The 25,835-nt window shown below is 42.2% G+C and overlaps 1 protein-coding gene across 1 annotated transcript; it reads left to right on the top strand.

Moving 5' to 3' along the window:
- Positions 1-1,944: 1,944 nt before the first annotated feature.
- On the top strand, positions 1,945-8,457 carry IL26 (interleukin 26). Its single transcript, XM_074573033.1, has 5 exons — positions 1,945-2,115; positions 2,493-2,549; positions 4,005-4,136; positions 8,221-8,286; positions 8,371-8,457. The coding sequence occupies exons 1-5, from the start codon at positions 1,945-1,947 to the stop codon at positions 8,455-8,457; spliced, it is 513 nt and encodes a 170-aa protein (XP_074429134.1).
- Positions 8,458-25,835: the final 17,378 nt, after the last annotated feature.

Below are 25,835 nucleotides of genomic sequence, written 5' to 3'. Positions count from 1 at the left end.
CCCCATCAGCACTTCAGTGCTGGTAAAGCTACTGGGATGTATGGATGGTCCTGTGGTAAAATGCATCTCCCAGAGCTGTTACAGGTGGATGTGAGTCCAGCTTGGCCTGGTGGCTGCATGCATATTTGTTTGTGTAAATGGCCATTTACAGCGGGATTAAGGCTGGATGAATTTGTTATCTAGCTCGTCTCACCTTTCTTTCTCCCAAAGACAGCTCATGCCCTTGGCACAGGCGCACTAGAGGGGCATACAGCTCTTCCACTGGCTCTGGCAACTCAAGGTTCCTTTAAGTGGTATCAGCTGTGGCTTAAATAATTTTCTCTGATCTGTTTAAACCTTTCTGTGTTGCTCTTTTGAAACATTAACGGAGTAAAAAACTCTGTCCTGGGTGAGCATTTCAAGAGCTTGCTTTTATTTCCAACAAAAATGGTATCTCTGTAGGCTAAAGTGTTGCTATGCTGGACCAAAAACTGCTTTCTGCCTCTTCTTGCATACACCTCAACCAGTCTCAGGGGTCTTGACATTTGACTTACATCCATCTTAACAGCCTCACATTGCTGGTGTCACTTCAGCCTTTCTAAGTCTATCGTTGGTGTGATGTTCCTTGCATGTCTGGAGTGGTACCTGAGAAACCCTCATTAGGGTTACGGACAGGCTGAGAGAGTTGGGGAGTCCAGGGAGACCTTATTGCAGCCTTTCAGTATGTAAAGGGGGACTACACAAAAGATGGGGACAAACTTTTTAGTAGGGCCTGTTGCAATAGAACAAGGACTAATGGCCTTAAACCAAAAGAGGGTAGATTTAGACTAGATATAAGGAAGAAACTTGTTACAATGAGGGTGGTAAAACACTAGAACAGGTTGCCCAGAGAGGTGGTAGATGCCCCGTCCCTGGAAACATTCAAGATCAGGTTGGACGGGGCTCTGAGCAACCTGATCTAGTTGAAGATGCCCCTGATCATTGCAAGGGGGTTGGACTAGGTCCCTTCCAACTCAAACTATTCTATGATTCTGTGATTCTATGATTTGGCTGTCTCAGAAACAGGACAGAGACATAGACTACCCAATCTCTGTTTGAGCAACTCTGTGGAAGAGTGACCATCTGGCTCTATGGTTTTACTTTTTTCCACCTCCACAGTGGGTGTACCGAGACCTTGCACATTATTTCTGCTCATGAGGCAACTTGATAGCTAGGCATGCCCCAGTCCTTGGACAGAGCCATGCCTGGAGCCCTCCCTTTCACACTAAACAGCCTGCTGCTTCTACTGCAGTAGATCCTGCACTGGCAAAAAACTAGTTACAGAGATTAAACCAGGCAGCAAACTCCTTTGCTACTAGTTGCTGTAACCCTGAAACAAAACACTTCTCAAAGACGGGACAGTGAAGTTTTAAAGGCAGTGCAGTCCAGCTTCCTTATAGATAACTGATTTTCTAATGCTTCTAAATGCTTCTTAGGGTAAATTAGCAAAGATTTTTTTCTCTCCAGGCTATTACCTTTCAGAAAAGTGCTGCCATAAGATTTTGTGGAAAAATAAAAAAAAATTTCACACATTTGGTATACTTTGTTGCGAAACCAAACTAACCACCTCAACTACTTTTTCCTCACTTGACCACCACTTAAATGAAAGAAGACTTCTCACATGAGAGGGAAGTTCTTCTTTCTGGGAAACCTTGACCCTGCTGCCAGTAAATATGGAGATATAGTTTAGAAAAACGTCACAGATGATTGTGGTCAAATTTGTTGAAAGTGGAGCAAGATGTATAAAAAAGCACAGCAACAATACTGATCAGCCAGCACACGAGCAATAGGTTATCTACGTGAGCATCTCGGTGCAGAAGCTGCTTTGAGGGTTAACAAAATTAGGTTAACCTCTGTCATCTAACCAGTCTTGCCGTATCACATACGCTGCTGTGACTGTAGAGGCACGAAGATTTGGGAGCGAAGATGAAAGTATATTCTATTTTCAGATCTGGGCGTTTTTTAGTTCTGCTTTGTCTTTTCGCTGTGGAAGGCAAAAAGTCACCTACAGGAAAGCATACCTGCCGAAAAGGACTCCTCTCCCAAGTGACAGAGAACCTGTATATCAAGGCAACTAGTTTAAAATCATCTGTTCCCGTAAGTTGATCCCACTAGTTGAAAAGTTTATTTTATTTATAGATTTTTCTCTACCGGCTTCATTACTGAGTACCCGGAAACTTTAGTAATCCGAACGGTCTCTACAGTCCTGAGAGACAGGGTAATGCTGCTACTCCTTTTGTAAAGACGGGAAAAAAGAAGCATAGAGAAGCGGGATGAGTTTGCCAAGGACTTTGCCATGGAAGAAGTTTGTAGCTAGGTTTGTAGCAACAGATTTGCTGAGTCCTCATCCTACACCTGAATAAGATGATGACGATGATGATTATTATTACTACTAAGTTTGGTACAAACCAGACTTAAAACTGTCTCCCTTCCTCTGCTTAGGTTAATTAATACTACCACATTGTATTTTACAGAAGGATCTCATCAAGAACACAAGACTGCTTAAAAAGACAACAAAAAAGCTGTTTATGGTAAGATTTATACTACTGATTTTCCATTTTCTTTGATTTTACTTTGGTCATTAGAGATAAGAATGTGTGATCAAAAGGAATGACAGCCAACACAAAAATCACTTGTGTTTAATTGGGAAGGACATTATATTTATGAGAGCCTTATGTTTAACAAAGTCCTTTGCTTAGAGGAAGAGTGTTTTTTCTGCCCCATAGAAACGGTTTTTCCCCTGGGAGATGAGGGGAGAGCTGAGCATGGTACATGGGGAAAGAGGTGGATTTGGAAAGCCTGGCTGGAGGCACTTCTCACTAGGTGGTTACAGTGGTGCTCTTCCAGGAGACTTGGGGTAAAGGTGTTTGCCGTGTTGGGGAGGAGGGTGCTTGTGGTAGCACTTGCTCCTCCTGTGAGCATCTGGCTGCGTGTGATCCTCCCCAGCAATGCTTTCAGGCACTAGCCCATTCACATGAGGGCCAGGGCCACAGCCACCATCCTGGCAGATGAGGCACCGCAGATAGCCCATAGTTGTGTCGATAGGGATGCTGCAGAGCAGACGGGACACCCGAGGAGCTGCTTTGGGCTTTGACCACTGCAAGTGCACTGGAAAAGGGAGATCAGAGTTCCCCAGTGCGATTCGGCATGGGAGTGAGACACTAAATTTGGGGTGCCTATTTGTGAGTGACTACAAGTGTGTGAGATATTTTAGTTTCCTTAACACAGAGATCTGGTCAGCTGGGCAAACCGAGTCAGTTTATCTTTAAGTAGGGCACGGGCCTTTGAACTACCCTGGATCTCATTGATTACCTTGGGAGTGAAGGATCCTCCCTTGCCTGTGGGACCTACGCATGGACACCTGCATTTGGGTGGGTTAATCTGCAGCTGCATTACCCTTCTGCTGGGAATTTCACACCTGATACTTTGTTCCATTGCCTAAAAATAAGCATATAGCCATTTGAAATACCTTTGGGTGTCCAAGAGATCCCACAGGCCAGGCAGATATGACACAGGATGTACAGGATGGCCTGGTCTCTTCTGGAGCAGCTCTTGGGGACATGTGGGATACCCTACAGCATCTCAAATGGTATGGGACATGGATGTGGAGGAATGGAAAAATGATACACACAATGACTCCCACAATTTGGTCAAGGTGGTCTGACTTAACTCCCCAATTTATCTTCCATTTATTATTTGTGTGTTAAATAGGTTTGTTGCTGTCACTTCTGTTCATGGTTGGTCTTACCAATAGTTCTTTGGCTGTCAGCACAGCATCCTCCTGCCTTTCCTTCAGAAATCACAGGGGTACACTGAGCTGCTTAAAAAAAAAAAGGAAGCAATCCAATGGGATACTAAAATTGATGAATTTTTTTTTATTGATTGTATGCTTTCTAAACACGCATACTTTTACAAGGCTGAAGCTTTAGGCTGAAGTTCACTGGTGAGGTTTTCATTTGACTACTCTATACCTGCTTTGTTTTCAGACAAACTGCGGTGTTCGAGATCAGCTCCTCTCCTTCTATGTGAAAAATGTTTTCAGTCATCTTGGAGTAGGAAGTGACAAGTTGTACATAATTAGTGCCTTCCAGGTCCTGCAAGCGAACATGAACGCCTGCGTGAGTATATTCCTGAGACCCAAACTAACTTCGTCCAGCTGAAAGGATAGGAAAGGGCTCCATCTCAGTTTTTCAGCAGATAGAGAGGGTGATTCAGAGCTATGGTGTGTCCCATATGTCTCCCACATGGGAGAAGTCCCACACGACTTCTCGAGGGCTTCCCCGCTGGGGCTGGGGAAGTTTAACACCGCTCATTTCCTCCCAGAGTGAGCTTGCGGGGAGCGGACAAGGTGGTGGAGACACCATGGAGACAAGCCACTTCCCTGCTGATGATGTCGCCTTCTGCTGCCCTCTCAGCACCAAAGCTGCAAAGAGACAGGGTAATCACAGGGAGAAATGTGGCTCTTTACAGTTCTGCGGTGTAGTGCTGGTCACGCTTTCCTTCTTCAGCAGCATACCTACTGGACGTGTGTAATCCTTACTCTCTTGTCGTCTCTACTCCACCATACTGAGTTTTGAAAGAGCCAGGGGTGTCTCATGAGTAAGCAGAAACTGCAATTATAAAGCACATTGGGGCAGTTTCCATGTGTTGGCTATGCCCTCAGTCAGAGCAGCTGGTCAGGGAATGATGCTACCGACAAAATGTCCCTAGAGTGGATCCAGCTGTCCCAAGGGAGGAGGACCTTTTACCAACACCATATCATCATCCCACCCTGTAAATAGCTACAAGACAGCAGTAAAAGCACACTTTTGCCCATGCAAATATGCATACTAACATACTATGATGCTAAGATGACACTGTCACTTGGGAGTAATTTCTCATCTTCTCTTATTTTTAAGGGTAGATGAATAAGAACACGGCATGCCTTAAAACTTTATGTCCTATGGCTATTTTTTTCCCCCTCCCTTAAACTTGCAACCCTCACAAGTCCCAGTGTCCCAAAAAGTGGAGAACGACTTAGGGTGAAATATAGCCGTAGACATCCAGTCTATAGTAATTTTAAAAAGTGAGGGCAGCAGGAGCAGCCAATGAAATGCTGATGAATTAAAACTTTGTCTAATCTGAATTGTATGGTAGCATGAAAGAAAAGGACGTTGGTTCTACATGAACACAAATATTTGTAATGGAAAAATAAGCAGCTTCAGAGATCTCTTTGCAGAGTTATAGCTCAGAACACAACTGGAATACCTGTAAAATTATTTGTAGAAAGATTCAAATCTCAATGGGAGAAATCTCCACCAGCTTTCAGGTTCTCATTTGAAACCATGCTAAACAGTTGCAATTACAGTCATTATTCACAGCGTTCAACACACTACTGTGGTTATCTGTGTCTGTCAAAATTCCAAATATTGTATGTTATAATATATTTACAGAGATTTCATTCTTTTCTGGAAAAGCAATTACACCCTATACAAGTGCCAGTACACGCTGAAGAGTTCAGACTGTCAACCGTGACTGAATTCAGAATATCAGTTACTCTGAAACACCGTCAGTGGCTGGAGTTTGCTATAAAACTAAGTAACACATTTGCTTCTGTGCTGTATGGAGACAAAATACTGCAGATTTCTCAAAGCTCCTACATTCTTTTTCATAATTACTGCCAGTGTTTTACCCAACACAAGTCTGAACATAACAATTTACATTTCTGGATCTTAAAAAATACACATAGGAGAAAAAAGGATTCCTCTGGTAGTAGAAAAACAATAGCTTTATCAGAAATGACAGCTTGTCATGATTTTCTAGGAAACTAACATTTTTTAAAGTATTTGTACTAACTCAAAGCCAACAATACAGAACCATGTGAAAGAATAATAGAAACTGTGAACAGAATGGAAGTAATGGATCCTTTGCTAAGTTTCGTATTTCTCCACCATATTATTCCTCAATAAATTAGTGAACTCGTTCATCCACCTATGTAAGCTCTTTAATTTTCATTATCTAGTTGAGTTATAAGATGTTTATCAGAAGGAATTTCCACCATGGCAACCTACTTATGTAATAAATTTGTTACCTTTCAAGGATAAGGTTCTTTACACAATTGAGGGGAACAGTGGTACCTTTATGTACATACCTACCCTATATTCTTTCGTAAACTCAGGCTCTAATTCAGCCAGCTAAAGGCATGCATGATATCTAAAAACCCTAATAACATTTGTCTCCAATCCACTTCCAAGGACTTTGAACTATGTTATTATTATGATTCTCGCCCTACTAGTTCTTGGTTTTGTCCAAACAAGGAAACATTAATATTTTCTAATGATTTATGAGCGAGTCCTGTTTTTCAAAAACAAATAGGTACTAAAATCTCTAATCCCTTTTTTGCAGTGAAATGAGGCTCTTTCGTTTAAGGTACGACTGCATGGTTAAACAGAAAGACATTTTTCCTTGGATACTGGGAGCACCAACCTGCAACACCATTGGCCTCAACATAAGCCAGTTTACTTGCTCGTTTGCCCCTTTGAGTCAGCAACATTGCCGAGAACAGTATGAAGTTGCTTCCGAGGTTGGACTTACCTTCCTACATTGGTAGCAGATTATTGCAGTTTTTTCTCTTATTTGAGTGGAGTGCGGAAAGGCAATATATTCACTGCAGGATTTTTGATCATTGCTCTCTCATCATAGGCAGAGCTTGTAGACCTCTAGCAGATATTGCAGCATTGCTCGCACTGAGCTGCTTGCTCATTTGTTAACTTGCTCGTTATGCAGGAAGAACAGGGTTTCTAATGTGTATTGATACTCAAGCCAGCATAGTCATTTAAGGTCAATTCTGCTACCGAATGATCTCTGTGGAAATCTGCATCATACAAGCTGACCTTAAAAAAAAAAAAAAAAGGCCCAAGTCAGAAAGAACTGCCCTAGTTAGAAGATTTCTAAAAGTTTACAAATTAGAATTGCTTTTGTTTACATTTTCACCCTGCAAGTTGACTGGAAAGAGAAAATGTTTGTTGCTCCTTTTTAAAATCTCCATGTGAGGTAGAAAGAAGGACTAACCATCCATTTCAGTGGAGTCACCTCTTTTCATATGAGTTGAGGACTTTTGCCTTTTGCCTTTTCAAACGTTGCCCTTGTTCATAAATTGGAAAACATCAGATTTTCCCATTTTTTCCCTGAAAGAATGATTCTTCCCCTTGGAAAGCCTGGAGAGCTGGGAAGTCAGCAAGCTGTGTTGTTCAGAAAATCAGCAAGGCAGCTCCAAAAAACCCCATCCAAACAAGTTTTGGCCGTCCAGCACTGGTTGGTCTGAGTTGGGTGGTGGGGAGAGGGCCAAGCCTGGAGGCTTCCCTGGTGTTCCCACTGCTGGTGGCCCTCTGGGACAGAGCACCGACCCACTGACACTGTCAGCCATGCCCCAGCTGGCTGGGCTAAACCTGGGGTGCAGCCTTTGGGTCCTGTAGGATGAACTGGTTGACTCTTTCCTTCCTAAAACCAGCTTCCAACTCAAATCTAGTAGTGATAACACAGTCCTGTGTCTCTGATATTACAGCAAAGGTAGAGGGACGCCAGAACTTGCAAGTAAGACAATGTTGACTGGTTTGGGTGGGATACCTGGGAGCTGGGTAGGGTCTTGCGGGCAAAACTCCCAGTGACGTTAATGGAAAATTTAGCTTGACAAAAGAGTGTAGGATTAGCCTGTAACTAGCCAGACAGTAGAAGAATGGACAGGAAAAAAGGGGGAAGCATAAATCAACTTTATAAACATATTTGAAGGGTTTGCAAAGGTGTGCGAAATTGCCCTCTGCACTTTGCAAAGGTCTTTGACCTGTACCCTTGCCTCCTCTGAAGGTTCAAAGTTAAAGAGCCTTGAATCTTAGAGCTACAAAAGCTGTAACTGCAACAGCTGATCCCTCAGATAAGTAGAGATATTTGAGATAAAGATACCTGAGATAAGTAGAAAGTGTTTAGTAAGACTTAGTGATACCTATTACAATTTTTTTGTGCTGTGAACATAACTTGCCAGGAAGCACACAGGTGAAATAACACATTTGTAGTAGCAGGAGATGCTCAAACGATGCTGAGGTCACACATTTTACCAGTAGTCCTATGGTGCCACACTGTGGGTTTGGCTCTTCCTCATCACCATGCCTTTATTATGCCAGCATCTTGGCTGCAACAAGCTCTTTTGGTTTCTTCTCATCCCTTCAGCTTCCATGTGCTCCATCCACAAGGTTAACTTCTGCAGTCAAAAAATTAAAGAAAACATTTCTTAAGGTAAGAGCAGTAGGCCTGGCTCGCAGCTGCAGTGTTCAAGGCCTGTGGGTGGTTTCTTTTCTAACATCTTTATTTTCTCAACAGCTTGGAGAGAAGGGAGTCTACAAAGCCATCCATGAGCTGGATATTCTCCTTCCCTGGATTCAGGCCTACATACAAACCATTGTATGAAGAACAAGGAAGCGACAGACAACATGTCACTTCTATGCTACGGACAGATCCTTACCCAAAAGGCCTGAAAATCAACAGAGAGCCGGACATACAATGGGCCTGGCAATCGCTCCGTACCACAGAAGGAGAGCCTCTGTAATACAGTGGCATAAAGAGGGATTTTCAAGAGCTTTCACGGTTGGCCTGGCATAGCAGCTGTCCTGCAGTACGAGAGCAGCCTCCAGAACAGTTACTACATGAGGTACTTCTCCTTCTGCCTGCCTGCCAGCTGCCTCACAGGCAGTCCCTGGTCTGCATGAGCGAAACTTGAAATCTGCTACTGTGTGGATGAGACACAATGTCGCATGTGCCATGGGCACAACCTAGCCATGCCTTGTGCCTTGTGCCACCCCATGTGATTACAACTCAAAGCAACAAGGACCACTTTTGAAAATCCCTACCCTAAGCTATACTTTTTTTTTTTGTTATAGCTATATAACAAAATATACAGCATACACAAGCTGGTTTACATATCAATAAGAAAATTAATTATATACTGCTTATCATTATTATTAATTTAAGCGAATAATTGATCCTGAATAAACATATTCCAGTTAATGTCAAAGATTTGGTCTATGACTCATGCATGACCTTCAGGTGCCACATGCTCTACATGAGATCACACAATTCAGAAAACAATAAATGGATTGCCTCTGACTAGGATTGCAAGACAGTTTGAGAAAGATTTATGGGAAGTTGGGAAGTTTACTCAAATGATGGTAGTGATTTCCAAAATACCTTCCATTTAGTGCAGAAGGAAGATGGAGTTCTGGTTTTCTCAGAGTTTTGAAGCTTTACCAGAAGAAACTATCTAGGTGATGAAAATATTCTCAATCTGTGTGTTTGCACTTCTATGGAGGTGAGATTCTTGAAAATTTCAGATCTCATAGTGTTAGTATATCAGGGGCATTGAATACATCAGTGTGCTGCCACTGAAGAACCTGAGCCAGCTCCTCCTCTGCATCGAGGCCTTCTGCAGCCCAGAGGTGGTGGCTGGTCTCTGAGAGGTGATCTTTTGATTCCAGGGTCCAACTAATGCACTCTCTGAACAGGCTATGGTCAGTGCACCTCCATTTTTTTTCCTTCAGGGACCACTCAGAAACTCTCTGGAGTCCCTGCGCAGGTGGTAGCTAGAGCAGTAGGAGGCAGCCTAGCTATTCTCAGTCTTGAACTCATTAAAAGCCCAGCACTGCTGCTAGAGGGCGGTTGATCATCATCCAGCTGAGTCGTTAGTGGCTGGTGAAGGTTGAGGAGAGAACACCACCATCTCTTCTTTAAACATGCAAATCACTGGCCAGCATCCTGGAAGGGAGAAAGCACGAAGCATATGAATGAATCCAGCTTGTGACCTGTGTCTGTTGGTAACAGAGCTACGTGCCAGCCCATACTCCAGCAGCTCCTTACAACCTCTCCCTGCCCACAAACTGTGTGTGACTTGTCCTTTCTGATGCCCCAGAGACCCGGGGCAAGGCTGGCTTTCTCTTCCAGCTTTTTCCATAGTTTTACAACACACTGCATAGGCACTGATGACTTGTGTCAAAAGCCAAAGAAAAGCAATAATAAATTGCAATGTGCAAGTTACTTATTAGCACCCTCTGCTTCATTAAAAAAAAAGGAAGGATGCCATCATTTTGGGAACCTGACAAAGCATTCAGCAAATCTCGGTGACAGCAGCTTCTGATGACAACACACTGTTTTTAAGCATTGGTGATTTATATAACAAAGGATCTCAGACAGATGCAAAGGCTTATCTTCAAAGAGAACACAAGGCAATCTCTTTATACTTAACGTTTAATACGAAGAACAGTGGAATAAAGGTATGAGCCTTTCAGCACAAGAAATGACCTGTCATATCATTGGCTTTTTTGCTTTGTATTCTAGCAATTAACATCACGGAATTATATTAGTTACATGTTGACATATAGGACCTTTTTCTGTTAAACTACAATGGTGGGTGCTCTTGGGAAATACCACTGACTGACTAGGGTGCCGGGACAGCAATAACAGCGTGCACTTTGTGTGCTCAGTGTATTCCAGAGTTCGGCACTCGGTGCTTTTGCAGGAGCCTCTTGATGTCCCTGTGTTGACTTTAGTCATCACTTATGAAACAACCCAGTTCAGAGGAGCTGACTAGGTGTGCCTGTTAAAGCATTAGCATAAATACTGGAGATGTTTTAGCCTAACACTTATGTAAAGATATATTAGATATATAGAATTGTATAATGGTTAGAGTTGGAAGGGACCTTAATGATCATCTAGTTCCAACCCCCCTGCCACGGGCAGGGACACCTCCCACTAGACCAGGCTGCTCAAAACCTGTCCTGCCCAACCTGGCCAACACCAGCTTGCAGGGTCAGAGCAAATGTCTAAGAAATACAAGGGGATTGCAACTCAAAATACATTTTTTTCAATTAAAACCAAAATGATTAATTAGAGGGACAGGGGCAAAGGTGGTACGTTTAACGTTGTGGTCTTTTTCGTATGTGGTAGTTTCTGTTTGCTGAGCATTTTCTTCTGTTACCAAGATTTCACCTGATTACGTATATCCAACAGGTTTGGTAAAAAGAAGAGCTGACTCAAAGAGCTCTTAAAGGAGGAAAAAATCCACCAGTGTTTGCCATGGACAATTCTCAGGTAAATTCCGCTTCTCGTTACCCTTCCAAAGATGGAAAATCAGTTATGCAGACAAAAGGAAATACGATACATGAATAAACAAATGTTGCCCCCCACATAACTACTCAGATGGTGACTGGGAGCTTCCCTGTGCAGAGTTTATATTTTCAACCTGTATCATTTTCACATCATCTTTGATCTTCAGCTTCCTTAGCCATTGACATGAAGGACAGAGCTTGTGAATAGACTGCCCAGGTGACTGTGGTAGGAGTAAAAGAGAAGAGTGAGAATACTTTGTAAGATAAATTCAGTTGCAAACTGTCCTATAATAACTAGTCAGTAAATATTTCTCACCCCGTCCCGCCAAAAAACACTGTCTAACAACAAACCCACAAAAACCAACCATAAAAGGACACAACCAGTGAGGAATATATCGTCTGCTAAAATTGTTCCTCAAACCGTGGCACTATAAATTTAAACCTGTTCGTTGTGAAGGATAATAGGTAAGCCTGACAAAAAAATGTTCTTATGCATATACTTTCTTAGTCTGGGAGACAGCAAACCTAATGTGCCATCCTACATGGTGATTTTAAATTTGACAGGGACCTGCCAATCCAGAACATATATGGAGTAACATATAAAAGGTGCAGGAAAGGTGAGGCAAGCTGCCTCATACACCTTACTCCAGAGGAACACTTGCTCCATCTGAATGCCTTGCATGTTTAGCAATGAGACACAGATTTACTCCTCTATTTTATTAATAATGTTACATTACGTTATTTAATTATTCATTATTTTATTACTGGAGGGAGTTGCAGTATATGATACACCAGGTTTTGTTGCACTATCTTACCAGGCAACTGTATTTTATTTGAGCAAAATATATTATGAAACAAACGAAATCTGAACACAGCATTCCTGGCTCTGAGGAATCACCTCCAAATAATTTAGATCTCACTGATTTTCCTTTTTTTGGAATGCTTTTCTTACACAGTAGGATGACACCTAGGAGGCTAACGAAACCAAAACGCAGTCCTAACTCTCTCTTTTAGATTTCATGAAGCCGGTTGTTGCCAAAATAGTGCATCCAGGGAGAAGAAGGAGGGAAAGCCGGCACAGCACCTTAATTGCCCAGAGGCTGCAGAGGCAGATCAAGGCAGGCACAGGATCCCACCACCCGAGAGGGAAGGACCCATCCTGGTCACATGTGGCTGAAGCAGGACCCTGAGGGTTTCCTGGGGTGTGATGCTCCTTCCAGGGTGAGCTGGGCAGCGGGGGGACATGAGAAAAGGTAGGTGTAACTGGCTGAGGGTACATTCACTTGTTCACCCCTAGGAGCACAACTCTGTTGTTTCAAGCATTTGCCCTGCAGACAAACAACTGCATCGAAGTCCCACCATCCTGTGGAGTCAATATTCAACATCAGCTTGCAGGGTCAGGGCCAATGTTTAACTAATACAAGGGGGCTGCAACTCAAAATACATTTTTTTCAATTAAAACCAAGATGATTAATTAAAGGGACAGTGGTGTCCTTTTTCGTGGATTTGTTAACACAGCTCATCTGTTTGTTTGTCAGGTTTAGGTTTGCTCTTTGTTTTAATGTTTTTTGTCCAAACTCTGATGTATGGAATAGAAAGCTGACCATAGGCGTGGCCTCACCAGCCTTCATCACACGTTATTGTCCAGTCCTCGCCACTGGCAGGGAGCAGTAGCCGGGATCTGAGGGCTCAGAGCAGGGCCCCCGTGGCTGCAGGAGCAGGAGGGGGTGATGCTTCTCAGGCATAGAAGGGAGCCAGTGGCACCTGCAAACAGAAAAACTTCCACGTTTAGTTCAGAAGATCCATGGGCAACATTTTCAGGTGAATCATGTTACTGAAGATTTTTCTTGTGGAATTTTTGCTGAGCTACCACATCCAGTCAGTAGGATTTTCAGGTGTGTTTTGTTTTGTTTTGTTTTGCTTTGGCTTTTTTTTCCTTTCTTTTTTTCTCCCCTCATGGATGTTCAGAGGTGAAAAAGAAAAAAACTCCAGAAACTGTATACAATGATTGTGTGTGGTTTATTTGTGTCTTCTGCTGTGCTAAGGTGGATACAAGCTCTGTGGCTAAAAATAATTTCACAAAATGAGCACTGCCGCCTGTTTTGCAAAGGGACGCAGAGGTACACAGGCGACACACAAAGAAACTGATGAACTTTGAAATAGGTCTAAGTGGATGAGACAGCTAATTTAAGCAATTTTTCTAATTTTGTATCAAGCCACAAGTAGCACCTTCTTCCCTGGAGACTGGCACGGTGCCTCACGGCAGAGACTTGAGGAAGGGCAAGCCACCATGTTGCGTTCCTGGAGGTCAGTCTGTGGCCATGGTGCATGCCTTCATGCAGTAATGTAAATCGCATTTCCAAAGCAATTAAACACTTCTGAATGAAAGGCAAAATATGGCACCTCCAAAATAAAGGTCTTTTCTTAATAGAGAAATCTTGTGATAAATGACAGATGTCATATACAGACCACTTAGCAACAAATATTGTGTTGTATCTTCACAAAAACATAGCAAAATAATTAATACTAAATATATTTAACTGCTGATTTGAAGAAATGATATGGACAAAAGCTTATTGCCTTTTAAAACTGGAAGAGTAAAGGAAAGCTTTTTAACTTTTCAGATGAGACTCTAGGTGTCACTCTTAGAAAACAAGACTCATGTTGGTCTCAGTTTACTTCTGACTCTTCAGTTGATGGAGAAAGTGTTAGAGCATGTTTCATAAGTAGTTTCCTTGGATGGAAAACAGACAGATATGCAGTTGGATTTGAAGTATTTTTTTTTAAATTCAACTGCCACAAACTTAGAATTGAAATTAAAAATGTGGCAAAGAAAGATGGGCATATAACCAAAGACTAGGGTTATAAATCAGATATGAATTCAGTCTCTGGTCTTACTACAGACTTCCTACGGAGGTCAGTTGCTCCATTAAGGTTCTGTTCTCCTTTGGCAAATGGAAAAATTGTCTAGCAATTATTTGCCTAAGTTAATTTATCTTTGCTTTGCGTACAGAAATCCACAGAAAGAAATTAATACCAGTGCAGTGTTAATTGTTGTCACTATTGCTTGGCGTGGCATGTCTTATCATGGCCTGTCTTTTGGGAGTAGTGACTCTTATTACATGGAAAAAAGGGTATTTTGAGACTGTTGCTGCAAAGGAAAGGCTGAAAGGTATGTGGCTCTATATGAAAATTGTAACTACCTCATAACTTCTTGAAAAACATTGATCTAGTGGAAAGTGGCATCTGCACATGCAGTTTTGGTGTTATGTAAATAATACAGCAACAGTCAGCAAAGGCAAAAATTTCCATCACAGACAAGCCCCTGTACAAATTTTCTCTGTTTTCCCTGAAGTGCTTTTTTCTCTGAAGTGCAAAATGTTCAGAGCAGAGACTATCCCTTAATAAGTAATTTCTGCTATAACCAGAACCATCTACAGCAAATTCCTGATCTCAGCTGGAGCCCTGAGGTGATGTCATAATGTCATCCTTAGCAATCACTGGGGTAGTTTCCCTCAGACAGCATTAGGAGGAAGATAAATTTCCTGAAACATGGGAATAAGAATGAGATTTGGATAATGGAGTAGTTTATATTGGATTTGGCCATTTGGTCACTGTTTCTTCATGCCCTCAACATACACCAAGTTCTAGAGACTGCAAGAGCAGCTTTCTCTCTGCAAAGACACATAGCCAAAGGTGAAATGTATGGACTTCTAGTCTAGTGATTAATAAGATGTTTCCCAAAATAGCCCACGTAGCCACCGAGCCCAGGTACTACTTGAGTCAGCTTCTTCCTCAGCAACCATGGGGCATTTGATAGGAAAGAGCTGTGAAGAGAAAAGATGCTCGGGCAGCAGTGCCGTTACGGGAACGGAAAGGTTACAGCTGCGCTTGCACAGTTGTGTTGTGGTCACCCTGCAGCTTCCCCTATCTCAAGCCAAGCTTCTTTGTATCGTAAATAATGACTGACATGGGGGTACCTGCTCCTGAAAACCAACAGGAGCCGCTGAGCTGTGGGAGACTCACTCTACAGGAGCATGTGTGGAGGATGGTCTCACCTTAATTCAGTTTTCATTTAAAAATAAATATTTAACTTGGTATTCCTCTTCTGTTGGCTCCAGTGGACGAGAGATTAGGAATTACATTGCCTTTACATAGGCAGGCAGTAGGCCTCAGGTCTGCCGGAGGGAAAAGGGAGGTAATGGAAACACAATACCATCAAGTGAAGCTGGAGACTATCATGAAATAATGATGCTGGTGACATATGGCAGGAGTAGGTATGAACGCTAAATTGCAGACGATTATGGATAATGCTTTTTCAGTCCCGTGGATGGGGTTGCAGGTCTGAAAGGCAACAATAGTCATAAAGCCACAGAGTCACAGGGTAAATGAGGCTATCAGGGGCCTCTGGAAGCCTCTGGCCTGACCTGCTGCTCAAAACAGGATCCACCAGGAGGTTGGAACAGTCTGCCTGGGGCTTTATCCAGTTGGATCTTGAAAATCTTGGATAGGAGCCATAGAAGGCTGACTTTGAAGGGCCAGTGCATCATTCCTGGAAAGGTTAAAGCATCATGGAGCTGCATGCAGCCATGGTGTGACCATGCAGCCACAGATATGCTGTCCTGTCACCAAACTATGCATGTCACACCTGCGGCCTCCTCATTTGTCTTGGAAAACCCACCTCTGTGACCAGTTGTAGCTAAATAAAATATAATCCCATGGTAACTGTCAGTTGTCAGTGTATCTGTGAAAAGGGCAGTTGAAGGACAAGGGGCTTTGTTCCCACAGTAAAAAGGTAAACTATGAGCAACTGCCTGGCCACAAAACATTTATGTGAGGTAAATGACAAACTGCAGGTGAGCATCAAGTCCCACAAGAAGAAAGGATAGAATGAATTTTGAAATAAAATTAAGACCGATGAGAAGTTGCAGATGTTTCTTTTTTGGTAAGTTATTTCTGAAGGAGATTGCAGGCCCCTCACCAGTGATGGTGAGACTTTTGGTTTTCATCTGAAATGAACAGAGATGTGCAGACATGGGACCCATACTTGAGCACCCTGCGGGCTAAAGCTGCCATCCTTGCGAGGGCAGGTTAGAAACCAAGGAAAGTGCTCTGACCTCCCCTCAGAGTGGGGCTGGTGGTCATGGAGGGGTCCAAGGCCCTGGGTTGGAAACCAGCCTGCTCCTGTTATTGCTCCTACTCCTCTCCTTGTTGCATGGGCACCTCCAGAGAGGTTTTCCTGGGCTCATGCATGTCTCCCTGCTCCTTGGCCATTGACTCTGGCTGGCCGCAGAGGGCTTCCCCTCCTCGCCCCAGGTCATGGTGCCCTTTTTAGAGATGTGTCAACTCCTGGTGGGGGAAACCAGTTTTCTGGCGCACAGACCTGGCAAAGCAGCAGAAGAACACGCAATGCTAAAATAGTTAAGTAATAACCGCTACCTGATTACCATTCCCTGATTTTTGAATGCTCAGAGATAAAAACCTGAGAAAATCTAAATTTAACGCAGTTTAGTGAGAGAGGGCATGTAAAGGAAGAGGGAAACAGAGGTATGGGAGTGTGGAAGAAGAGTGACGATGGATGAGTAGAGGAGCCTGGCGTGTTCGACTCTCAGCCTTAGACTCAGTGTGTTGCTGTATTTTACACATTAAAAAATCTTTTTAAAGGCAGCAGGGAGCAGAGCTTCCCACAGCTGCAGTTGCAGAGAAAATAATGAAATTCAATTAGAAATTATGAATGAGGTTGTATATCGCTACTAATTTCATTACTGGTGTAAAAACAGTTTCCAGAATAGTCTATAATTGTGACAGTGATAGGGGCAGGTCTTGCAGTTTTCACATAGTGAGAGGGCAACATAATATTTCTTATGAAAAGGATAAAATTATTTTCCATTAAATAAATCTGAGGGGGCTTCTGTGGAGATTCTTGCCATTTCTGCAGTCCGTTCTGGTTCTGGTAATGCCTGTATTCACTTTGTGCTCTTTTAATTATCTCAGAAATGAGTGCATCAAGGGCAATTCATCCTCACTGAACCACACACAAAAGTTGCTGATAAGTTTGGAGGAAAATCATGTAGTTTGCTTCTTTCAAGCACGTGCTCAGATGCAGCACTCCACGGCACTGAAGCAGTGATAACAAAAGCTGTGCTGTTTTCTGTCCAGACTGGTTGAAATCTGAAAAGGCGGCTCTGCCATGGAAGAAGATCTGCAGGATTCTGTCTAAGGAGCTTCACTGAAGCTGTCAATAATGTTGTCACAGACACCACAGTGGAAGATGAAATTTTTATTTTAGACCAGAGATGCCACTGAGAAAACTCCCTTGGGCCGCACTCGGTGCTTCTGCAGCAGCAGCAAACACAGCCCCTTCCAATGCTCTCTCCAAAATCACTGGCCTGAGAGACAGAAAAATGGAACTTCCCTAGGATGCTACGTGGCCTCAGGGTCAGCAGCTGTGCTACCTGCCTGCTTTGTCCTCGGATCCCATCACCAGCCAAGCTTCTGCAGTGGTCGTGGAGGCGGGTGGTTTGTCATGCCTCCTGATCTAACAAAACCCCAGCTGAACAAGCTGAATGCTGCAAAAATTTTATCTGCAGCTTAATCAGTTAACTGGTGAGCACCAGTGGGCCGATGTCTTCTGGGTGCACAAAATTTAATTTTCCTTTGAGGTGTGTGCCCGTTTGGTTTTTCTTTTTAGTCTTTTCGTCAATTATCATATTTTTTTTCTCTTTAAGGCCTAAAAAAGACCTTTACACACATGACATAATAACAGAGTTTTGGGTTATTAGCATGCATCACTTGTTACCGTTAACTGATTGGTGCTTTTTCTTCCACTTTCCCCCAGTGCTGCTCCTTTAAGTCGTTTCGGTACTCATCGTGCAACCATGCTTTTGACTGATTGAGCTGATGAGAAGGAAATAACTTCCTTGAAGAAGCAAAGGTGCAGAGAGTGTGTTTTGTTTGCTTGTTTCTCCTAAAGCTTCAATGAGCAGTAGTTAACAGCAAAATACGTTGCAATGGTTTTATCGTTGCAGGTGAAGCTCGGTAGCCCGTGTCCATAGTTAATAAGGCATCATCAATTATTTCCTGTTTTCTCCCTCCCGCTTGAAAGAAGAAGTGGTTTATGCCAGCCCAGCTCATTGTCCCTAACCACGAGAGAAGAACCCACTGACGTCTCCTAGAAAAATTTTGTCATGTCAGTGTAAATGCTTTCTCTGTTCCTGTATAACAATTAGGGAATAAACAGTAGCACTTTCCAAGTGATGAAGAAAGCTCTCAGAGATAAACCACAGGCGCGGTAAATTAGTCACTTGATAAAACTATTTACAATCGAGCCTCCTAGATGTGAGGAAAAACATTTTTTTTGTGAATGAGAAACCACACGCTGTCAGTGGAAAAGGCAGCCTGTTTTTCTACCCGCAGCAGGGGAAAGAGTGTTTCACGTACGCTGCTGCTCTGTGAGGGCTCACAGATGTGAATCCCAAGCTGGTGGACAACCACAGCTGGAGAAGGGCAGCCCACGCCAGCCGTCAAGTTGGAGTTTCTCGGGCGGGTACCAGGCATCGCCCCCGCTCCTGGGAGGCTCCCCTGCTCTCCCCTTCCTCCCCTACATGGAGGGGAGCCGCAATGTGGACGGCGATCGGTAGTGGTGACGCTTCTCGGTTTCAGGCTATTTCTCGCGTTGTGGGTCAACTTTGATGTCATCGCGGGAATGGGAGTGGGTTTCTCACTCTACAAAATGTTGTGGGGGTTTTAGAAAAATTTCCCATTCCACTTGAGCAAAGCCAAGGACATTCAAAGTTTGGAGAAAATTGCAGGGTTGCAAATGGCCAAAAAGACGGCGTGCAGCATCGTGTGCAGGGCTGCGATTTGAGTCAGTGGATCGGCCTCTCTGAGACCAGCAACCTGGGCTTGCATGCCCTGGCTCACAAAAAGTCCTGCTGATAACAAAGAATGATTGACGCAAATATCTCACTGTTATGAACCACGCTTAGCTGATAGATATATTCAGCGCAATCTGATTTCAGACCACGCAAAGCAAGATCCTGGCACTTATTCCTCTGTATAGAGAAAAATCAAGTGAATCTTTGGGGGAGGTTTCATAGATGGAAGAGAAGAGGCCACAATGATGTGCTGTGTGGCTGCAGTCTAGTAAAGAGTATTTCCCAGACCTAAAGTCTAGGACAAGTCTTTAGGTGACTGTAAAAAGGCTTAAGGGTTGTTATAAACTGCCTGTGTTGTACTATGGCAAAAAGAGTGAATATAGGTGCTCAACTCTTCCATGAATGAGGACTATTGAGAGGAAGCAGAAAGATGTTATAACTTTGCACGTGGTTTCACTATTGGTTTTCTAAGACTGCTCCAACTTTTGGAAACATTGAAATATTGCAAAGGATCTAAAGGAGAGTTATAAGAAAATATGTCTGCTGGTAAAGACAACACATTAATGATATAAGTGCAATCCCATTCATGAGAGGGAAGATAAAAAAAATCAACTAGACTGCAGTTCATGTACAGAAGTGGCTTTATAAGAAACACCACAGTTCTCCAGTCAGATGGAAGAAAGCACAACAACTCCTTGGTACTGAAATCAGGAAAACCAGTTTGCCTGGAACTAGCAATAAGACAGCCACTCACCAGACCATCTGATATAAATGATCACTTTTAAGACTGTAAATGGAAACTACAGTTTTTTACAAGTTGCATCCACCAGATACTGAGCTCAGGGGTGTAATGAGATACTTTGAAGAAGTTTTATACCTATGAATCCTTCCCTGTTCTTTTGGGAAGGCTGTTCCAGAATCTCATGCTCTGATAAGTCTTCCTTCTTTTAGTCTAAATTTACCCACGGCCAGTTTATAGCCATTTCATCCAGTATCAGTTTATTCTGTCAGCTTATGTGACTCACTGGATTTGCTGTTTTCCCACTCCAATGTAGTTCAAATAACAATTGTGTCTTCTCTCAGCCTTTGTTTTTCTGAAGTTGAACAAGCCAAAATCTTCTAGACCTCTTTTATAAAACAGGAGCTCTCTACTTGTTGTCTGGACCATTTGTAGTTTGAACTCATCTATATAGCACAGGCTTAACCCACAACTGTACACTGATGTTATTCCCTTCTTCCCTCTTCTGGAAATACCTTGCTCAGTTAACTTTCACAGCATCCATTTCCATTGCAACATTGCCTTGATGGTTCCTGTGATGAAAAGTGGCACCATGGGGTTGTTCTCCTCCTCCAAAGGTGCCCTCCCAGCTTCTTCTGACTAAAGCCATACACCTGGACTGGCACTTGCACAGTCACATTTCTCCCTATTTTATTAATTCCATCCTCAAGTAAATCAAGTTCTTCTTGCTTTAGTCTGCCTTTGATTGAACCCAGGCTCTGTTTTATTCTTTCCCCTCCTTGTCTTTAATGGTTGATTATTTCATAATTTTTTCTAAAGCCTTGCACACCACTCTTGTCAGGTAACATGTCTCTTTCTGCCTTGCTTGTTATTTCTCCCTTTCTTAATGACAGCTATTGCACTTGCTATTCTCCAATCTGAAAACACTACCACTAATTTGATAGATTGATTAAAGTTTCTCCCTACGGCAACTGCATATTTATGTGCCCATTTGTTTGGTTTGTTTCCTTGATGGGAGAACCTTTATCTCTACCTTCTCACTTCTGGTTTTGCCTTAGAGGAGATAATTTCCATTCCTGTTGCTATCAGTCATCTTTGCTTCCATATTCTGTGTCAGCATCTCTCAAAATCATCTTGCTCACCTACTACATTCACCAATGCCTCTTAATGTCCCCATCCATATTAAAAATTGAGATGAATTGTCAGTTTAATTTTTTGGCTACAATGTATACAATCATCCATCCCAGTCTTAACCTATACCAGCCTCACTTCTTTCCTTGTGCTCCTCTTGTTTACATGATGCTGACATGATTTGTTGTTTTTCTACATCTGTTTTTATGTGGACTGATTTAGTGTGAATTTTGGATGTTTTTTGCACCCCTTTTTGACATTCAAGATGCAGTTATCACTGCTGATCAGTCCTTCTTTCTGCCCCTCAGAGCCCTGCTATGTTCCTGCTATTCTTGAGGAGGTGGTTGGGTTGGCTGCTCTCATCACAATAGGGTCACAGAAAAGCCCAGATTGAAAGGGAGCCCTGGAGATACCTGGTCCAACCTTCTGCTATAAGTGGGGCCTTGGGTTAAGTTATGTGGGGCCTTGTCAAGCACAGTGTTGAACATTTAAAGGTAGGTTCTGCCACTTCTTTGGGCAACCTACTCTGATGTTTAATTTGTCTGAGGCTGAAGATTCCCCTGAAGCAACTTGAGCCTGTTGCACCTTGTCCTTTCACCACGCATCTGTGTGAAAAGACTACCTCCTTCTTCTCTGTAACTACTTTTTGGGTAGCGGAAGACTGTGGTTAGATACCTCTGAACCTTCTCACCTTGTGGCGGGACAAACTCAATTCCTTCATTCTTTCTTCATAAGTAGAGGTCTCCAATCCTCTAATCATATCGGAGGCCATTGTATGAACCTTCTCCTGTTTTTCAGTGTCTCTTGAGCTGGGGGAATCAAAGCTGGATTTACTATATTGAGTGTGGCCTGACAAGTTGCAAGCAGAGAGGACATCCCAGGACCTGCTGGCTGTAGGTTTGCTGATGCAGCCCAGGATACAGTTGGCCTTTGCTGCTGCAAAGAAGAAATCCACTTACTTTCAGCTGTCCACCAGCACTTCCAGGTCCTCTTCAGCAGACCTACACTGCTGTCTGTCATATTTTTCTTCTTTAATTTTGAGGCAAATTCTAAATAATTCTGCACTTTTGACTTGCAGAAACTCCAATCTTGCTTCATGTTTACTTTTACCTTCAGACCCAGTGCTTAGTTTCTCTAACTTCTCAAAATGCTTCTTTTTGAAGTTATCATTGTTTAACTGAAAAAGTCGTAACTCATGTAACAACATCCAGTCTTATGCAGAGAATTAACATCTACCATAATGATACATTTCCCAGTAGTACTTACCTTCTCAGTCATACTGTATTTTATGATATTTTATCTTTATCCAACCAGGGGATTGGATGGCACACAGTTTATATGAGTCCAGAGGAATGTGTTTTACTATGATATTTTACCCAGCCCCATTTTGTTTCCCCCAAGATATGCCTTCAGACATTTTGACAATTTTGACTATTGATTCCTTCTGTGACATACAAAATTTCTTCGTCACTCCTTCTTTTCCTAAACTTTGTTGTCTGTGCTCTAGGCATGTCTGATACTTCACTATTTAATTTTTATTATTTCTGCAGCACTTCTGGAGTTACTCTAAGACCTACAGACTTCCTAAGCCTGTGAGTATCAACAAAGCAAACTTGTGATTCGAGGTGACTAGGAAAACGATGTGAATCCATTTCTTCTTCAGCTAATCAACACTTCATTATCGCTGACTCCTTGACATAAAGTTCCTGCAAAACTTTCCTTGAAAGGAGAGGAGGAACTCATGCATCCCACCACAGCCGCTTTTGAGTGTAATTCAAGATGCAACGCCAGAAATTAAAGGGTTTTTTTAAGTAGTTTTCCATGTGTGCCCAGGTATGAGAAGATTCCTGAATACTTTTAAATATTTAACTGCTTCTTCCACAAATATTTATCTGCCTACTTGTGCCTGATTATTCTGGTTCAGGGCCTAGTACAAATAACATTTTAATTTCCTGCTTTCTTTTGCTTAGACCATTCAACCTTGGTGCTTAAACTTTTCAAATAAGATCTCAGAAATTGTTGCAAGATACCTTGTGCCTTCATTAGCAGAAGGAGCAGTGCTATAGGAGCATATTTGTAAGTTAAAAGAACTGGCATTGAGGACCCAGCCTCCACACTACATTTGTTTTGAGTTTATTTTGAACTAGCTCTAGTCTGGTCCTGTGGCCTGAACTCCTCTTAACAATCGGAGAATATCAAGTGAATTTCTGAAAACATCTTCCACTTTTATTTTATCTGAAAGGAACCCTTTTTTTACAGGCTCCAAGACACGTCCCAAGTGCAACCCAAAGTACAGTGAGTGGGGATGATCAGGAGACTGTTTTTAAATTCCCATGCATAGAACAAATGGCACACTAATGTAGAAGATCTCACTAATATGCTACTTTACTTTATATGGGAGGGAAAAAAATTATTAGCTAATCTAAAATTTCTTTGGGTATTATTTTAGCAACTCTAGAACCAGAATTGCTGGTTTTACCAAAGAAAAATCTCTTATGAAAATGGGAGAGCATTTCAAGTGTGCTGATGGAAACCAGAGTTGGTGTGCCTGAACTCTGAGCCCTTTGCAGTTGAAATTCAGCTTGTGTATCTAGAGATAGTACTACACAGCTAAAGCCTGGTGTGTCACAACTCCTCTGCTACTGCTATCCACACTAGCTAGATTAAAATAAAACAACCCTAGATATGGTAGCACATGCTACAGCTTCTCCTTCAACTTTGCTGCACAGATATGCACAGGATAGGCCGATGTGGCAAACCAGAGGTATTGAAGAAGGATGAAGTAAGAGTCCAGAGCGCTATACACTTTAATATGAAACAATAAGATTAGTGTAAGTGGGAGGGTAATGCTCCTTTCATAACTTTTTCATAAGTTTTGGAAGTTTGTCATAACTGCCATATAGACTTTCCTAGATATTAACTAACTCTTGAGTAATTGATGAATATGCTTTCACAACAATCAAATAGTTCAGTTAGGAAAGCTGTTCTCTTCCTTACAGTAATGAATTCATCTAGACACTTTAAAATATCAACATGTCGTCCATGATTAGAAGAACAATCTTGCTGTTGTTCAGCTGCCAATTTTAATGAAAGTGGCAGGGGCTAAATTAGCTGTGAGAGCTGACTGCCTCAAATTTGAATCAAATTGCTGACTCTGTTCAAAAGTTACTGACGAGGAAGGAACTGACAGCTAGAGAAACTGCATAAGTTTCGCTTCCTTAGGAAAAATGATTAGCAAGCCAAGCTGCCATGGAACTTACGTTTTGGTTACTTTAAAGCATACTACTTGAGATTGTATTTTGTTCTTCTCCAACATTTGTTTGGGGTTTTTTTTGTCTTTTCAGAAACTTGATTGTTGTTAGTATGGGGGCAGAGACTCTTTAGCCTCTTCAAAAAAACACAACACAAACAAAGTTCTGTCATTTCTTGGTCTTTTAAGTATTTATTGTTAGCTAATTAAATCTTTACATCACCTAAAGCTGACTAAAGGGTGTCCATTCAGAGCACTTCATAGTTGTTGGTCCAGACCTTTGCAAAAAGAAGATATGTGACTTTAAAATAAAGTGCATCTATACTCGACCTGCAGTAGCTCTTCTATAGACAGCCTTATTTCCTGTAGAGATGAAGAGGAAATGTACTTAGGGTGTGAAGCATTTCTTCAGATTTTTAACTACTCAAAAGGAAAGGTCTTGCATATTTTTCCTTTCACTTTAAATTCTGAATCTAACTGGAGAGTCTTTGCAGCAAATTGGCCTCAAGAAGTCCAGTTCTAAGTAAAATGTCATCTGTGGATGGATTGCTTGTACGCCTGGTTTTCTGGTGTGCTCCTAAGTGTTCTGGAGGCAGGACAGAAACAGGTAGGACCAAATCTGCATACTGGTTTACTTTTTTTTCTGTGAGTAAAGATGACTGGTTTGCTTAGTCACACAGTTATGAATGGCACTAAAGAGAATGGCGGGCAAGGGGAATCCCCACCAAACTGCCTCCTGGATTGGTTTAGAAGAAAGGATTCCATCGTGCAGCAGAGTGCTGCTAGGAAACCTCCTGTGGATGTTTCCAAATGGTTATGACAAAAAATGCCCACTCTGTAGGTTGGTTTGAAACACTTCATGGATATGTTTGAAATAGATCATTGAATTAGCCTCCAACATATGCCCACACCTACACACTTATGTTTGCATGTACATACCTGATATTTAACTATTATAAATTGTGTAAAGAATAACATGAAAATGACTAGATTTTCCCCCCAAATGCTCACATTTCAACTTAGAGTATTCAGTAAGAAATTAAAGCATTTCAGGATTGCTTTCACTAGTGTTTTCCTACAAATTTAAATATGAGTATTCATTTCCAACAATAAATGTGTCTGTACGAGAAAGGTACTTAAACTGTGAAAACAAATGCAACTGTACAATGAAAACTTGAATGACCAAAAAACTCCAACGCAAATAAAAGCTCACAATGCAGAAAATCAACATAAGGAGAAGCAATGAATCACAAAACCCAACACGTGGAGAAAATTCGGTAAACATAATGGAAGGAAGATGAGTGGGGCTGGCTCACCGACAGGTTGAAAGACTGAAAAGTACCATTTGGATATAGTATTGAGAATGTATGGAAAGAATTGTGTTGACCGGGGTGTGTATGGGGGATGGGGTGGAGTGAGCTATGATTTCCAATGTTATCAATCCGCAGAGAATTTCCAGCAGAGTCTGTGCAGTTTCAGGAGGTTGCAAGCTGGCCTCTGACCGAGGTCAATGGAGATCCCTAACTGGATTCACCCAGTACATACAGAAACTAACAGCCGATCCCAGACAAGCATCCTTTGGTCTTCTCTCTTTCAAAATAACATGGTCTTTTTCAAAAGGTGCAGATACCTGGATGCAGAAGTTCAGACGTCATTTTGGCTTTTTTTGAAGATGGATCTGACCCTATGAA

This window comes from Larus michahellis, chromosome 1 (genome assembly GCF_964199755.1).
Source record: "Larus michahellis chromosome 1, bLarMic1.1, whole genome shotgun sequence".
NCBI classification, from domain to species: Eukaryota; Metazoa; Chordata; class Aves; order Charadriiformes; family Laridae; genus Larus; species Larus michahellis.
The sequence above is the reverse complement of the archived record's forward strand: the minus strand, read 5'-3'. Positions and strand labels throughout refer to the sequence as shown.